Here is a 17,775-nt window from a genome sequence, read left to right on the forward strand (position 1 = left end):
GATATTAGTGTATGCTGATTCTATGTCTAGTATGGATGACAGAATGGTTTCGTGAATAAGAGCTAAAGCTTGATAGTCTTTGTGGTTAGGTCAGCAAAGCCTTCAATGTGTGAAGATTGTGAGCGAATACATTGTTTGATGTGAGAATCAACTGAGTAGGGGACTTCCAATATCGAGTTGTTGTGAAGAGGCCGTGAAAGGCTTCACCACATTCGCAGATTGCTCTGCTCCACTGCCCCGGCCGCAACGCATGGGATGCCCACCCCAGAGATGTCACCGACACATAGAGGTTGCAATTTATTTTTATAAATAAATAAATAGCTGCTGATGGGAAGACTGAGAAAACCAATTACCCAATTAAATGTGAAATTATGCTGATGCAGATTAAGACATTTAAACCACAGATTTAATTATGGGTCATACTCTTAAATTATGGGACGTGTCTGATGAACACAGATAGATAACAGGCCCAGAATTAAAACGAATAAACGTAACGGTTTCACGGCAAATGTCACATCTCCTGTAGTGTGAATTTAAATCAGTTAAGACGGTAATTAACTTCCATTAAACCACCAGTGGACTAAGGGTCACAGCTATAAGTGTAAAATGTTTCATTTTGTATAAATCATCAATGTTTTAGTTTACAGTTTTACACTGGTAAAACAGACTCCATATTGCCTCAATTATTTGGGAAAATAAGCTGAAAAGGCAGTTGAAATCATATTTAAGAGCACTTGGTCGCACAGAGTACAGCAGCTTCTTGAATGTCTTGAACTCATAAGCTGTAGAAGTGAGGCACAATTTAAAATCAATAGTTTAAATCCTGAGAGATTGAAGATCTGATTTAACTCAGTTGTGAGATGTAGAGTATATTTTGCACTCACACACACACACACACAAATGCACACACACAGAAATGCACGCACACAAGCACACACACACACACACACACACACACCGAAAAAATAAATAAATAGCTAAATTTAATCCGGAAGATTTGTAAATGTGGACCTACTTGGACTGATTTTAGAAACAGCTTGCGCACAGTCATGCACGCTTGCCCCCTGCCCTGTAGGAGACCCTACCAATCAGAGCACGCATCTAAACAGCACATCTGCCCGGCAGTGGCCTAGTGCCAGGGGCCAGCCGATGCCAAGGCCCTGTGCTAGCTGAGGGGTGGGGGGGGGGTGGGGGGGGGGTCAACGACACCAAAGTAATGAAATTCACCAGGGATGAAATGCTCAGGTAACATTTAAGTGCCCTTCTTGACAGTCAGCGCCTAATTAACAGCCGCGGTGATGAATTACAGAATGAGATGACACAGCCGGGAGTTCTGGATGGAACTTTTGCTTCATGCTCTGTTATTACAGGAAAAATATGCATGTAGCTTACATTAGCAATTTAAAAATGTATCATTACTTTTTTTTTAATTTTGGAGGGGTTGAGTCTTTCTAGATGAGAATGAAAATTTTTCTATTGTTAGAATTTTTTTGCAATTAACAAGCATTGTAAGACTTATTCAACGTGCAAGGGTCAAGTCTATAAGCATAAATGTACTGTATGTATGCATTGTATGTATTTAGGTACATGCATGCATATGTATGTACAATATAAATGCAGATTTTTTAGATATTTATGCATGTACTTGTAAGGGAGAACAGGCAAATCACTCTCCCGGGTTTCGGCACACAGATTCACTACACAGCAACAGCTATTAATGTTACTTCATACATTGTCAAATCTTGATAGCTACAGATGCTCTTGGCCATTGCAGTTTTATGTACTTAACCAGAATATGCATATGACAGAAGTAAGCAAAGTCAGAGGGGTCAACATGGAGCCAGAATCATACTATGCTGTAAAGAAGGTATGTTGCGAATTGACTGCAGTGCACATTTCTTGTTATTTCCTCTACAAGCCATTCAGGACAAATTTTACATGTCATGTTTCCCCCAGAGTAATGCAGCTGACCATGTTCTGGGTGGCAAAGTATACTGAATAACAAGACAGCAGGTTTTACTATGGGCTGATTAAAAGTGAGTGACAGGTGCAGAGAAGCATGTTACATGTACTGTGAGTGAAATGGAGTGCTGTATGAATAATCTTCTGTGTGAAAAATCCCACAGCAACCAGAATGGCTCCTATGGAAGGGAATAAACACAACACAGTGCAGACTATAAAACATGTAATGTGCACTCCTGTGTGTATATTCTGTATATTTTCATTTGCACAACATTTGATTTACTGAGACCTGTAGCATGTGCAAAACCAGTAAGGTGACCAATGACTGGTCGTGGTATTTGTATTTGCTCTGCACCAATCATTGGTTGCGTTGTTAGTTTTGCATATAAGGTCTCAGTCAATCAGGCCCTGGATTCACACGCCGTCAGTGCAGCTTTTATTTTGTTGTGTGGCTGCTGCAGCAGAGCAGTGAGGGCTGAATATGCTGCAGGGTCTCCAGCATGTGTGCACAGTCTCCTGCCAGTCTCACTGCTCCACCGCTCCAGCGCAGCCTCTGAATGCAGAGCTGATGGGTTTTAACAGACAGGTACAGTGGCATTGTCAGTGTGAAGCCAGACCCGGTGGGCGCACATTACATTACAGAGCTGCTTCCTTTCAATGGAGCTTTACAGTAGAGCAGACAGACTGGTAGCCTGCAGTCTGTGAGTCCATGATGTGTGGATGTGTGTATGTATTGTGTAATGTATACTACGGAGAGTCTTCTATGCTGTACAGGGCCATGTACAGTGATCTGCCTACCCCAATCACAGTTACTGCAGCATTGTCACTGTAGGGGTGGATAGATAGATCAATAGACAGATAGATAGACAGACAGATAAACAGATAGATAGATAGATAGATAGATAGACAGACAGACAGACAGACAGACAGACAGACAGACAGGCACATAGATAAACAGACAGACAGATGACAGATAGATTGACAGACAGACATGCGCTGTGACACGTCTCCTCAACCTTGACAACTGCAGTCGGATTTCTCTCAGACAGTGGATCAGCCCCTGCAGTGGGAATTAAACACTGCTGGCCTGATAGACTCGTGTTATCGGGAATAACCCAGCGTCTCCCAAGCTCGGCTCAAGAGGATCCCCTTCATTAATGGCCCCAGCCTGCGTTATTAGCCCAGGAGCTAGCAGCGCATCTGCGGGAGGGACCCCATGCAGGAGCCCCAGGTGCAGCTTTTAAGCCAACATTACCCAAAGTAGAACAACATTTCATCACATTTTTTCCCATTCAGTATTTTCACTCTTGTAAACGGGTAGAGCAGAAAATATTGAATTGTTTTTGTTCCAGCAAATCACGTCCCATGCACGGTTACAATCATTCAATTTATAAGGCTATAAAGAGCGGAGAATGCGATGTAAACATTTGCCTTGATGTTCTGTCAGCCTGATAACCATAGCTCGAAATGATAGATGTCACCCTCATAATGGCCATTACTGACATTAGTTGGCGGTATACAGGTGTGTCCAGCATTCTGATTGATCCGCCGGAAACAGACGCTGGAGTGCATGTTTATGCTAATTGTTTATGCCCTTGACATGTGACAGACATTACTCACAAATGCATAAGTACTCCTATTCGGGCAGCGTTCAGCTGGGAATTAATGTTAACGATGGGGACAAAGAGCGCGAACGCATTGATCTTTACCCCGGCTACGCCATTAATGCGAAAGACAATCTGCGCTCTCCACAGGGTCTCGCAACACATGCTGATTACAAAATGAAAAGCATGGATTGCATTAGGGCCTCGGGAATCTCAGAACGCGATTCACAAAATGACATTGTTGCAGGTGGGGAAAGGGTAGCGTTGACCAATCTGACTCCTCCCCTGCTTCGGTTCTGAATCACTCACCGCAAACCTTACGCAGCATCTGGAAAACGCCGGCTGAAATCCCCACGCGGGACGGCCCGACAGCGCAGAATGGGAAATGAGGGCTGGGCTTAGTTTGATTGATTTTACAGTTTGCGGTTTTATTAAGTAATTTAAAGTCGCAATAGGCACCGCTGCAGTCCTCAAAATACCTCGTGCTGAAACAACGCCGAGAAAATGCCACTGCATTTCAGTCAGGGCTGCCCCGAGTCATTCAGGAGTTTTTCCTGGTCATGTATTAAATTGTACTGGGATAGAAAGTACCTCTGGAAAATGAGGCAACTTTATATTCATTAAGAAGGTGTCATTATGTTTGTGAATAATGGTAATGGCTGTAAAATTCTGCAGTGATTTGTGCGCTGTCTGAATATTGAGTGACCCTTATCTAACATGTAATATAGCTTCAGAACATTGACATCGCTGGAACACATCCCGTTTAACAGATTCAACAGAATTTATAGGAATTGACAGTGAACTGTACACAAAGAAACCTGTACACATTGCTAACCATTGCTAACTGATATCAGCTGTAGTACAGCATAGAAATAAAGAGTCGCTCGTTGACCAGACATTCACAAGTTACACAAAACAACCAGCCCAGGAACTCATGCTCATACTATAAAGCACTTGCAATCCTCTGGTGAAAGGCACTTATGAGTCCATGTCATTTTTACTGTTGCTAGGCATTGTTATTTATTGAGAATTTTAAAAAATTCATACAAAAGCTTTGCAGTGGCACTGAGTGCTTAATTCACCTCACTGAGATCTGTTACAAACATTTTCATCTGAGCAGCTCGGCAGTGGTTCAGTAGAAGGAAAATAAGCATGTTTTTTCCTGATGGCACAACCTCAAATACGACTTGCATGGAACGTGCTCGGGCGAACAGACGCTCTGCTAACACAGCACCTGGTGTTTGCACGTTACTTTCCCGTGTTAATGAACGTTGCCACTGCAGAGCCCTGTCAAGTGCTTGTGCAGTCTCTCTCTCTCTCTCTCTCTCTGCTTTTCTGTAAATTTTGCAACCCTGCGTCAAACATCGTGCCACCCGCTGCTGCACAAGGCATATATATATATATACAGCTTGCAGTGTTGACACATTTGGCAGAAATACGAACTTGTTCGACAACCCGCGCGGAGACAAGCGGGTCGGCTCGCAGGAACCCGTAAAAGCGGAGACGGGCAGTCAGGTGGCGCGTCCAGGTGAAGCGCCCGCTCTCGGGCGCGGCGATGTGCTTCGTTTGTCCAGAACCCGGTCCTGACAGCGCCAGCGCTGACGGCTGACGACAGCCGCACAGCGCGGTGAGCAACTGCCAGCGGGGTCACCCCGGGAATGATGGATTCATCAGGCGAAGCGCTGCTCGAGAGCGCCCCCGCCCTGGTCACCAGCTGCCGTGCGCAGGAGTGCAGTCCTCCTGCACGCCGAGCGCGGAGCGGGGGTTGGGATGCATACGCATTGAAGGACGGAGGATATCGCCAGGGCGACAAGGGCCTACAAGTGTAATCCAACAGTCCAAAATGGGGAAACAAAGGAAGCATACGGGATGGAAGGAACAAAACAAAAACACAATACCTTGTATTTTGAATACAATTAAGCAGGTACCCTTCCACCACAGGACACTTTGGGTAAAAGAATCCTTTTCTTTTAGCGTCATGATATACATGAAAATACGTGAACAAGGGTAAAGAGGAAATTCCCTCGGCAAATCTCTCCCACATGGTTGAAGTCAGTGCTTCAACCGCCCTCCCCCCAACCCTTCTGAATAATTATCCAACGGATGGAAAGGCCCCAGTTTAAGTCTTACCCACAGTGCTTCGCTCCCCGCTGAGTTAAATTAATCCCGTTTCTGACTGCCGCTCCCCTGCCCCAGCCGCCTTATCCACCTTACGCACACCCCTATCTGATGGGGTTTGTGTGCTGCCTGCTCCTTGCGCTCGGCTGCCGCCGGGCCGAAAGTCTAATTCCAACATGCCTTTGACAGGAAGGGCCCCTTGAGAAAGGTGGCCCGATCGCACACAACCTTGCCTGACCAAAATGTCTACCCGAGTTTCCTGATTGAAATCTTGTTTTTTTTTTGTTGCCCATGACTTGGCTGTTTGACTTTTCCTGAGGGATATTTGTAGAGTCAGCATTTGCTTACATACCGCATGCATATTATTTAGTAGAAGTACAGTTAAAAAGTAGACATAGGATGACAGTCCTGCTACAGAGCATGCACACAAGTGTGCGCATACAACCCCTCGATTGCCATAATCAGTTGCCCAGCACCACGTATTGGAATGCCATTTGTAATGTCATATAATCCATTACAGTGAGAAACAAAGCTGTGGATATACTGCATACAATATTAAATAGATTGCACCTCGAACACCTCACCTATTGATTTGTACCTAGTTGTGCTTTAAAATAAGCAGAGCCTTTCGGCATCGGACCTGCATGTGTGCGTGTTTCCAAATGTCAGCCGACTCGAGAGGGATTGACATATTTCCAATTCTGATTGCGTTGCCCCCCAGCTGACGGGAAAAGGGGAGGGGGGGGGGGGTAGCGGCAGCGATGTCACTCAGGAGTGGAGTTCAGGCGCATGGGTGATTGAGGCGGCGAGTCTGACATCACCGGCGTCCTCACCCCCATCCTTTTCAGAGACGACTCATCCGTGACAGAGATCGAGCGGGAGAAGGCGGGCCGGGGGGGCGTCGCCGAATCTGAGCGAGAGGGGAGGGCGCGGGAGGGGCGAGAGGGTTAAAACCAATCAATCGACCGAACTCAGAAAATTAACCGTGGGGGCGAGAGAGAAGGGTCTAAATTAATTATATGACAATAAATGCAAAGCCCCCCCCCCCCCCCCCCCCGCCAAAAAAAAGAGAAAAAATCACACAGAGCATCAAAGCCGAAGGAAAGCAGAATCTGCACACAATATCCCTCACATTCCACCGCATACTGTACTGTGCATCTGCTCCTGTCAATAAAGCAAAAAACAGCCTGCACTGACGGTCGGAAATCAGCAGGTGGCAGCACCAGTATTCTCAGCCCGTAGGGCCAGGACTGCAGATCCATTACAGGTTGATTTTTAACATCAAAGATTGAAAGTGGCAGCCCAGCGCTGTACATATTGTGGCTGCAACACTGAGAATTTGCAGCAGCCTGCAGTTCTTCGGCAGGAACCACAGGTGGCAGAGTTATACCTTCCATTAGCCACTGCATGTGCCAGTGCTGCAATGACTACTTATTTATTGTGTGGTGCAATGATAATATATGTACAGCAGATGGCCGCATTAGACTGTTTATTATGTTGACGCAGTGACATTATTCCACGGGCACAGTGCACAATGTGAAATTCCTTCTCCCCGAATACCTCTACATGTGTCTTTCTGTTTTCCATTTATTCATTCATTCGGTCCCTCGTTTGTTTTTCCATCCCTCTCTCCCCTCCCCCAGTCTCCCTTCCTGCAGCCTACCTGTGCTGCTCTGTGTGGATTTCAGTTTGCTGTTAGTCTGCTCCTGCAACTCTCTCTCAAATTCTCTCACTTCCTCCAAGCTCATTCCTGCAGGAGAATCGGAAATCGGAGTCAGTCATAAAAACGCAGGTGCAGTCATTCGCTATTATTGTTTTTATTGCTGGAATCGAGATTATTTGTGACCCCTGTCATACAGACCGTGCCATTCGTCAGTCCAAGCCACAGCCTGCCTGTGTCCCACCAGTAGGATATCACGTATATTCTGTGAAATATGACATTGATTCTTTCGGGTGCCACTCACGCTATCAGAAGCAAAATTTCTTCACTGCTTTTTTCCAGAGGCTCAGATTCTTCACTCAAAAAGTGCACTGCGATGTCAAACATTTACATTTAAACAATCCATGTCCTCTCTTTAATAACCCCCTTAATATTAAGCCTTAGTATTTTGTATTCACCCTTTCACCGTCTTCTGCAAAACCTGCCTTTTCCTTTTGCTGTAATGTAGATGAGAGGCAGCATGGGAAATGTGGTCTTTTACCTTGTGAATGAATTCCTCAGTTCTCCCTTGTAGTCCATAAACCTCAAAGCTGCACTGGACCCTCTTGTAGGAGCACATGATAGGCTTGCTGTTATTGCGCCAGCCGGCCAACAGAGGGCCCCGGCCTGTCTTCTTTGACTCCCAAATGCTCAGGTCCTGTGGCAGGCAAGGGTTAATGCAGTACTTGTTGGATAAGCACATCTGTGTGTGTGTGTGTGTGTGTATGTGTGTCTTTGTTGTGTGAACGTCCTTGTGGGTGTGTGTGTGTGCCCTGTGTGTGCAAGCATGTGTTTCTGTGTGTGCATGCACTTCCTTCTGTGTGTATGAACGTGTGTGTGTTTGTGTGTGCATACATGGATGTCCTTGTGTATGTGTCTGTGTGTGCGTGCATGTCCTTCTGTGTGTATGAATATGCATGTATGTGTGTGTGCGCGTGTGTGTGTGTGTGTGTGTGTGTGCGCGCGTGTGTGTGTGTGTGTCCTATGAGTGAAGTAAACACATTGCAGCCAGTCAAATAAGAGCTGTACCCCAGAGAACTGAATGACCTTTAGACCTTTAGTGTAAAGGTTCCGAATTGAGGAAGTGACACTCTGGCCTGATTGAAAACCAACAGGTGACTGCATTGCTGGAAATGCGGCATTTCGGAATGACCTCTGGGAGAAGGGTTGGGTGTTGCTCCTGCTGGGGGGGGGAGCGTGCAGGCCAGAGCTCGCGCCTTACCTCCGATTGTTTGTAGTGCTTCTCGGGAAAGGGGTCGGTCAAGATGTCCACGTGACTCACGTTCTCCGGAGGGGTGGGACTGTCCCCAAAAACCTGCGGGGTGCGCGAGGTTAATGTCACACGGGCCGCGCGGCACAATGGCGCGCGCGGGGCGTGATGGAGTGTGCCAGGCAGCCGCGGAACGCGGGGAGAGGACGCTGACCTTGTCGGAAGTGATTTGTCACGTGAATGTCGGTGACAGCGTGGCAGCTCTCGCGGGGTGACAAATCGAAACCGGTTCGCCCGCTTTTTTCCGAAAATTTAAATATCCGCCCGAATGCGGTGACGTTGCTCGGCCCGCGCGTTTGATATTTTAATAGGCCGGCGATGTGTGAATTCAGGGACCCTGGAGCAAAACGGAATACAATGCGGAGCTCCAAATCATCTGACTGGCAGGTATGTGCAGTAGATGGGAGTGTCACCAACATTCACAATGGGTCCTCAGGTAGAAGTGCCAATAGTACAGACATGCGATTGAAAATATGAAATGATAATTAACGTTCATTTATATTTCAATCTGTCATTTTCCTTTATACTAAACAATTATAAAAATGAATCATAAACTTGTGGCTCTTCTCAGTGCTGCATCCTCTCTTCCCTCATCTTTACCTACAAACTAGTTGGCTTGTATCCTCTGTCTCTTTAAATCAGTTTGTCTCTCCATGCCTCTTTAAGTCACAGTTGCACATAAAATGTAAAGACGGATTTTGTGCTGTTGCCCCTTTGACTGTTGGACATGACTCACATTATCATTGTTTCCATTGTCATTGGAAAACCTGGTCTCAATCCGAATGTTAAACCTGGGAACAAAAGAACACTAAGAATGAAAGTAAGAGAGAGAGAGAGAAAGAGAGAGAGAGAGAGAGAGAGAGAGAGAAAGAGAAAGAGAAAGAGAAAGAGAGAGAGAGAGAATGAAAAAGAGAGAGAAAGAGAGAGAGAGATGTAAAAAATACATACAACATGACCATTAAGAAAATGAAAGGTCAGCACATTAGAGCGAGACAGGATACTTACCGTGTACTCTGCAAGATCAAGGGTTTCCGCACAGAGAGAGAAAAAAAGGGAGAGAATTATGTCATCGTCCATTCCTTCATCTGGTTTTCCAGCGCTATCATTACCGTACTTTTTGCTGACTGACTGAAAAGAGTGTGAGAGACATACACAGGCTCTCACCCACAGGTGTACTTACCTGTCGCACTAATGACCGTTTATGTAAACAGGGAGGCTGTCGGAGCTGTACAGACCTGTTATTGTGTACGGGTAGAAATTCCAGGCTTTCTCGGTGACGTAGAAGATCCGGGGGACAAACGTCCTCATCCAGGACGGGAGTTTACTGGTGGAGAGAGAGGAGGAGGGTGAAGGGTGGACGGTGGTGATGGTCAGGCCGTGCTTGGAGGGCGTTTTGGAGGTGGAGGTGACTGGGAGAGTGATGGAGGCGATGTGGGGGACGCGCTGTTACCTGCTGAGGTAGATTCGTTTTTCGGTCAGCTGCCCCGCGCCATGCTGGGGATGGGACTGGGGCTCGTTGCGTATCACCTCCACCCCTTCCCCTCCTCTGCTCTGCTCGCTGCTGTGCTTGCTGATCATATACAGCTGGCCAATCCTGTACTGAGAGAGGGAAATAAGGATGGGATGGGGTGGGGTTGGGTGAGGGGTGACGGTGAGGGGGGGGTTTGGGAGTAGTATTTGGAAGGAATCTGGGAGAGATCTGGAGACAGGGTTGATGCAACAGCCACAGACACAGAATTTGTTGGTGCCTACGGGCGAGACAGAGAGAGAGAGAGAGAGAGAGAGAGAGAGAGAGAGAAAAAGACAGACAGCGAGAGATGTACTACAACGCGTACCATGTTTCCCTCACTAAACCTGGGACTGCACCACCCTGCCACGTCTCTGCAAATAACCAAAACTAAACAAGAAACGCGAAGGAGCCTGGGTCTGTCAGGCTTTTGTCTGACCTGTTTTTTTTTTTTTTTTTTGGAGATCATCACAGTTTAAGGATTAAGTTAGAGGAATGAAGGGTGGCAGCCATCTTGAGACGGCAATGGTGACATTGCCCCAGAGGGAGGCTTATCGGACCCTCTCTGACTCTCTCCTGTGGGGCTTCTCTTCTTGCTTGGAAACTGTTCAGTTTAACCTTAAGGCGAATACCTTGTTGTGCGTACGGCGCTGGGTGACAGAACCTGCTCTACTCGTTTACGGACAAAAGAGAGCGCGAGAGGCTGATAAGGCAGATGTATAAAAATACACAGCTATGCGTGTTGCCGTGCTGTGAAAGCCTCTCCCTGATCAATTCATGTTTCTAAGGAATGCAAGCAAAAATAATGCGAAGAGTACAAATGTGGTACAAAAACCGTAGTATGTTCCTCACGGTTGATTGAAGCAGTTCTTAGATTTCATTCACGTCGTATGTTTCTTTGCACAGATACTCTGCACACTTGGTACACAAAGGAATACTTCCAGATAACTTTATGGAACACATGTATACATACATATACACACACACACCACACACACATACTCACACACAAACACACACACACCACACACACATACTCACACACAAACACACACACACACACACACACACACACACACATTCGCACATACTCAATGTATTCACTTACCTCATCCACAGTCAATGGCATACATATTCTGTACTCTTTCGACAGCATGGCTGTGTCATGAAGAGAACGCTGAGTGTGACTGCGCCTTTGTCTGTGTGTCCTACTTCACTCTTTTCCCTGTCATAATTATGAAAGTGAAGGCTAGCGAGCTGCAGCACCCCGCTGACAAGCCGTTGGAACTTCCACCTTCACTGTCCCCTTTGTGTGCGCCAGTGAGTCTTCTCAATGTTAATCTACCGTTTTGACTTCTCTTACATGTTTTCTTTTCTTTTTTTTGAAAACGGTTTTCTTTCTCATTAATCTCTTCACTCCCTCAAGTCAATATTCAACTCCTCTCTCGGTTTTCTGCTCTCTCGCTCTCAGTGTCTCTCTCTTTCTATCCCGTTCCCTCGTTCTGTCACCCTTGTTTGCTTTTGGCTTAGTGAGCTGCAAGTAGATGTAATTGTTGTAATAATGAGGCTTACTTCCCACCCCCCTCTTGTCTCTGCTGCATTTAGCTTTGCTGGCCTTCTCATTTGTAACTTTGTTGTGTTTACTGCTCCTCCCTTTGCCCTCTGTTTCTCTTCAGTGTTTCTCCTTCCTCGCAAATTCCCTCGCTCCTTGCTTATCTTTCTCTCCTCCCCCAGCGCTGCCCTACCCAGCTCACCTTCTTGCGTACACTTTCGTTTTCTCCCTCCCACCCGCACTTGCTCTCCAATCAGATATATCGTTTTAACGCCATTTACAGTGACCACAGTTACACTTTAACTATCCCCTCATTTCCAGTAAATTGCATTTCTCTGGCAGTCTCAAAGACAGTCCATGGAACGCACATGCAGTTCCCAACTTACAAAGCTGTATAATTTGCATACAATTTAACAGACACGTCAAAAATGCACAGATCTCCAATTCTAGCTGTAGAAAAGCGCAAATTAAATCATCAGGTGGAGAGATAATGAGTTACCAAAGGATATGGATGGTGTCATTTTTCACATTGACTGACATGGTGGAGGGGTCAGTGAACACAGTGTGACAATAAGTCATTTGCTGATCTCAGCTGCAGGTCAAAAGGCAGCGCAGCCGCCACATTTTAAAGGCTTCACTTCTACAGGCTTAGACTCGCACAGATGAAGCCATCCCCCAACCATCCACCAAAGATTACCACAAGTCTTCATGCCACAAAAACAAACAAAAAAACACCAACAACAGCTGTGATTTTTAAAAAATCAGACAGTGTATTTTGAATAGTAAAGCCGCAGACTATCTTTTCAGAATTCAAGTATAAAATTTTTGAGTTTTTAGGTCAGTCCAAGCCTATGAATATAGACTGAGGCAGGATGAAGATAGCAGATAAGTATACAAAAGCCTGCCAGCAGAATTACCAGAACAATAGTGGATGATGTGGAGTTTTAACATGCACCAAGCCTTCTTTCCATCTGAATATATTTATTTGCATAGTTCCCGTTGCTATTATTATTATTATTATTATTATTATTATTATTATGTGTTTTATTTATAACGCCCCCTTTCATATTAAAATGAATAAGACGTTACAAATCATGTCACAGGTAAAAGGAGTTGTAGACGTCAACAGGGTAGAATTGCGCGGATGCACTATTAACAGAACTCTTCAAAAGCTTAATAACCTTAATGGCCTCTTTGTAGGCTCCACAGGCAGGGCTTACTCCACACTATCTTCCATCTGGGAAAGCAACAACCGGCTTGTTTATTTTTGGAGACATGGTCAAGGGAAATTATTCTACCCCTCTTGAGCGTATTGTTAGCGCTTATTTACGAGTGTAACTCTCTGTAAGTTTGAATTCAGCGGGTGCTTCGCTTTACTTTCTTTTTTTTTTTTTTAAAGACTTACCCAGAATGTATCATTATCTGCTTCACTGCACCTTCTTGCTTGGTTATCGATGCGCATTATCTCACATGCAGTCACGTGTCACGAGTAGCTGCCGACCAACTGTTAACTGATGACCGACGATCAATCGGAGCACCGGTCCCTCTAGCAGTGTTCGACAGAACCGGTGACTCGGGACTTTGTGCATGCCTGAGCTTAGGTGATCGCACTTAAAACTTAAACTTTTCAAAATTCTGCAAAAAAAAAAACAGACAAAAAAAAAAAAAAAAACTCTCCCATTTACAACTCAGTGAGCTGGATGGACAGCTACCATTCCAGGTGTCACTTGCCTACCTGGTGAAAGGAATGTGAAATATTGACCCATTTCCACAAGTCTGGACAGGCAGTGTGAAAGTCATGAACGAGGGCTGTACGTGCTGTCATCTCTCTTAGTCACATATGTCATAATGAACATATTTCAAATGCCAATTCGTAACGACCTGCAACTCACCCAGAATGAAGGCATCCGGGAAAATAATTAATACACTTAGGAGTGCAGCCACTGGTCAGATGCACTGCATGCTTTGATAGATCTGCTCATAAAAGGGCCTTTTTGCCATCTAGTGGTCAGTGTCACAGGACAAGTCAAGCACAAGTGTGCCAGTGGGTCTAGTTGAAATGACCCATGGTATTGACCTTGAAGATTCATCCAAATGGACGTGGCTGGTAGCTCAAGCCAGTACGGCCATGGGACGAATTCTGCATGTACGCTGCGGATAAGACCTCCGTACGCTGCGGCCTCAGACCCATTACTCAGGTTGAGCGGGGCCTCAGCACTCCTGCAGACGTGTCTGGACAGGCTGCGCAGCCCGGTGCTGCCAGACGCTAAAAAAAACCACAACCGTCACGAGGTGAGACGGCACCGGAATCCCATCTCGCAGCGCTAACGTTAGCGAGGGTTTGCAGCGCGTCTGCCGCTCAAAACAACACCGCCGCCGCCAAACTCCCCCAGTCTGCAGTCCATCTGAATGCTCCTCTGCCTGACTGTTCTGCACATATGGCAGGCACACACAGAGACTAACCACCCTAGTCCTGACGCTGAACATCTCTTGAAATGACACTGGAGATGAACGAGGCCGAGGATAGCTCACTTGAGAAGGTTTTTGTTTTCTTTCATTCATTTTTAGTTTTGCTCTGTAAGTTTTTTGTGGGACACCTTTGGATATGTAGATACCTATAATAAAATTAGAAGTTTGATGGTCAGAAATAGTGACTGAGTTGATATTTATGCATATTGCATTTTGTATGCGTACTACAGTTGATCATTCCAAGTACTTGATCTGTTGATTAATAAGACTTTACAGAGGCGTTTAAAGTTTTTTTGCAGTATGGTGCAGGTACAATATTTTTTGCTAGATGTTCAAATGAAATAAAACTAGAACTCATTCTCAAATTCCTTTAAAGATTTATATGACATGATAATGACAGTTTAGGTTACTGTGCTGTGTAGTACTGTGAGTGAATATTTTTTGAAGGTGCCATTTTTCCATTAAAAATGTAATAGGCCTGCATAACACGGTGTAACTTGAACAATTCAATCTACAGGAAAGCGTTTAGTCTGCTCTTTCAGTCTTGTAAGAAAGAAAAAAAGCTTGGATGGCTCTGCAGGTATGAAAAGACAGTAAACTTTCATAAATCCCTGTTTTTTAAGTACAGCTGTGACTTTGATTGGATCTGCCCCTGAATCAATATTAAGATTGTGTGTTGCTTATGAGAAGTTATCGGCGTGAAATTAAAATCTGCAGTGGGGGGAGAAGCACAGCTTTCACTTATACATGTTCGATCCCAATTACTATAAAGTAAACCCAGTTGGGCTAATGGACACCAGATCACATGCTGCATGAGATGCAAAAATGCAGCGTGCTAACTAAACTTCCCCTGGAAAAAAAGTGAGTCTACTGAGCTTTAAATGATCCACGAATGCATTTTTTTATAGAAGAAATTGAACAGAGGATGCCTCTGCAGAAGGGCTCCACTGACACTCATTGTACACTGCAACCAAGCTGAAGTTTCCACTATTAACACAGAGATCCTCTGAAACCACTTTCCTCCACCATCTTACCACAGACACTTCATAATGAAGTCCAGATGCCTGTGATCTCCCTTCAGTCTTAAAAAAGAATAATTTATATGCTGGTTTTCCATATTCATGAACTTGTAAAAATGCATTCATTACATTATTACACTTATGTCATTAATAATTTATGTTATTTTATGCTATTTTATATAGGGTGGTATACGTTGGTGTTCACTAATACAATACCCTTAAGGTTGTTTAATCACTTTAAAAATAAGAAGTCAGACAATATCAATTTAGTTTAGCAGCTGATTGTACTTCTCTGACTACCGTGTACTGGCAGGTGTCATATCTGAGCGGATGATTACAGCAATATGAATTTTATACATTTATCAGCCTCAAAAGGGCTGAAGCTGAGCTTGAGCAGAAACCCATTCTGAAACTTAATTTCTTCAAGGAATGAAATGAAATGAAAGGATTTGCACAACACTGAGAGGAAGTGCAATGGAATGGATTAACTCTATTCATTTGAGGAGGTCAGTCGCGGCTATTGCATTTCAGAGACCGGCAGCTCTCCATTTAAATTCCAGTCAAATGAGTGAATTACTGACGGATTTTTACTCCAGTGTCCGGTCCAGTACGTTCGCGCATGTACAGTACAATGCTTCATTAGTCTGCCCCACACCCCACTTTAACCTTAGGAGGAACAGCTGATGCTCCTTCCTCTGTGCAGTATTACACAGCTATCTGTAAGGCAGTGGGGCTCAATGTGGGTTCCAGGCATTATTACAGTATAACTCAAGTTTTTGCAAGATAGTGTAAAATACTGACAGTAATAATAACTAGATCACAACTAATCATTGAAAATAGAAATTGTGATTTATGGGAGCGTGAGCATATGCACCCAGACATGTGCACGTGTGTTGCTGTTACTGATGTGTGTGTGTGTGTGTGTATTTGCATAGGTTGAAGTACTTGTGTGTATGTGATTCAGTGCTTGTACTGATCTCATTGGATTTACTTTACTATCTCTGTTTACTCATCTGTTTTCCTCAAAGCTAATACTCAAACACAAGGGTATGCATACAGGCACACATAATGGCCCACACACACGCACACACACACACACACACACACACACACACACACACACACACACACACCAACATAGACAAATGTACATAGAATGATAGACATTCATATAAACTGCATCAACACACATACGCAAGCATTATGAAAAATAGAACGCATGTACTGTTGATGCTTCTGTGCCTTCCAGATGTCAGTTACATGTTACAGTACATCACATGCACAGAGAAGCAGATGGATAGGTAAACTGATTGATGAACACAAATAAAGATGAATGTATATGGAGGATAAATCAATAAACAGGTTTATATATAACATTCTAGTTTAGGTCCTGAAATGTTCGTTATTTCCAATAAATGACTGGTGATCATCCAGAATGAATGGGAAAGCACTTCTACAGAAAATCTTTTATAATGGTTACCATATGTGTTTCTTCATTCTGCCTTTTCAACCAATAAACGATGGTGAACATTAAATTTTACAGAGCATGTGCAAGTTACAATCACTGATTTAACATGCAAAAACTGATATAAGGTGACCAGCTCCTGAAAAAGGATAATGGGCTAAATCCACATTAAGACAGTTAAATGCATTAAGATTTAATTTGTGTGTGTGTGTTTGTGTGTGTGTGTGAGAGAGAGGGTGTAATTGTGTCATTTTTGTCTTTCGTGTGATGCTACCTTGAAGGTGAGTAGAAATCCATGTGCATGGCATTGACAAACAGGATAGCACGTGCTGATAAATATTCAGTGAAATGGAAATTAAAGTAGAGCCATATACAGTGCAGCAAACCATGCAGCGAAATGCCTTAATGATCCAAACATATATTGATTCTAGAAATTAACTGAATGCACTGGTACATACCATGGAGGTTTAAACTTCCCTGCACACATATGCAAATTAAGAGGGGGGTTAAGAGAAATACAGAAATAAATTCAGAGTGTGCGTGTTTTTTTTTTTTCTTCTTCATTTTTTGCTGTTAGTATGTGTTGTGTGTTTATCTTTGAGTGTATAAATAAGCAAACAATAGATATACTGTCCCCCGGCAGTAACATAATAACCAAAAAAAGCAATACTGGTTCCTACTGAGCCATGAAATCTATCATCTGCTTCTAAACTCCAAAGAAAATGAATAACATTGATATGACTAAGCAAATACTTTAGCCCGCGATGACTTACAATACGCAGACATAATGTATACTGTACACACTGACTTTCCCATCACACACTCACGCGAACCACGTACGCAATGCCCGACGATACGAATACAAGTAGACGAATACGCATAAACAAATTATACATCTCTCAATGAAAGCGCTAGCAAATTTGCGCGAGTATAGCTAGACAGTTACGCACCATAAGTAGCATGGATACACTCACATATAGGAAGACAGACACTGTAAAGACGCACACCTCGGTTTTGCTTGGAGAAGCAGAAAGAGCATGAGGGAACAGTTGAATGGGGGGGCGAAGATGCGGGGGGAGGAGGGTTGAGCAACAGAGAGCCGAGTGGTTC

The 17,775-nt window shown here is 44.3% G+C and overlaps 1 protein-coding gene across 2 annotated transcripts; it reads right to left on the minus strand.

Moving 5' to 3' along the window:
- Positions 1-4,328: 4,328 nt before the first annotated feature.
- On the minus strand, positions 4,329-17,766 carry pitpnc1b (phosphatidylinositol transfer protein cytoplasmic 1b). 2 transcript variants are annotated; one of them, XM_035408685.1, is made up of 10 exons: positions 17,640-17,766; positions 10,104-10,252; positions 9,889-9,977; positions 9,659-9,666; positions 9,390-9,461; positions 8,606-8,698; positions 7,886-8,041; positions 7,546-7,609; positions 7,348-7,434; positions 4,329-6,594 (listed from the first exon to the last, which is right to left on the minus strand). In XM_035408685.1, the coding sequence occupies exons 2-10, from the start codon at positions 10,229-10,231 to the stop codon at positions 6,449-6,451; spliced, it is 843 nt and encodes a 280-aa protein (XP_035264576.1). In that variant the 5' UTR covers positions 10,232-10,252; positions 17,640-17,766; the 3' UTR covers positions 4,329-6,448. The 2 variants fall into 2 exon arrangements, with proteins under 2 accessions (XP_035264576.1, XP_035264494.1); XM_035408603.1 differs by lacking the exon at positions 17,640-17,766 and adding an exon at positions 11,269-11,903.
- Positions 17,767-17,775: the final 9 nt, after the last annotated feature.

The sequence above is a fragment of the Anguilla anguilla genome, chromosome 1, assembly GCF_013347855.1.
Source record: "Anguilla anguilla isolate fAngAng1 chromosome 1, fAngAng1.pri, whole genome shotgun sequence".
NCBI classification, from domain to species: Eukaryota; Metazoa; Chordata; class Actinopteri; order Anguilliformes; family Anguillidae; genus Anguilla; species Anguilla anguilla.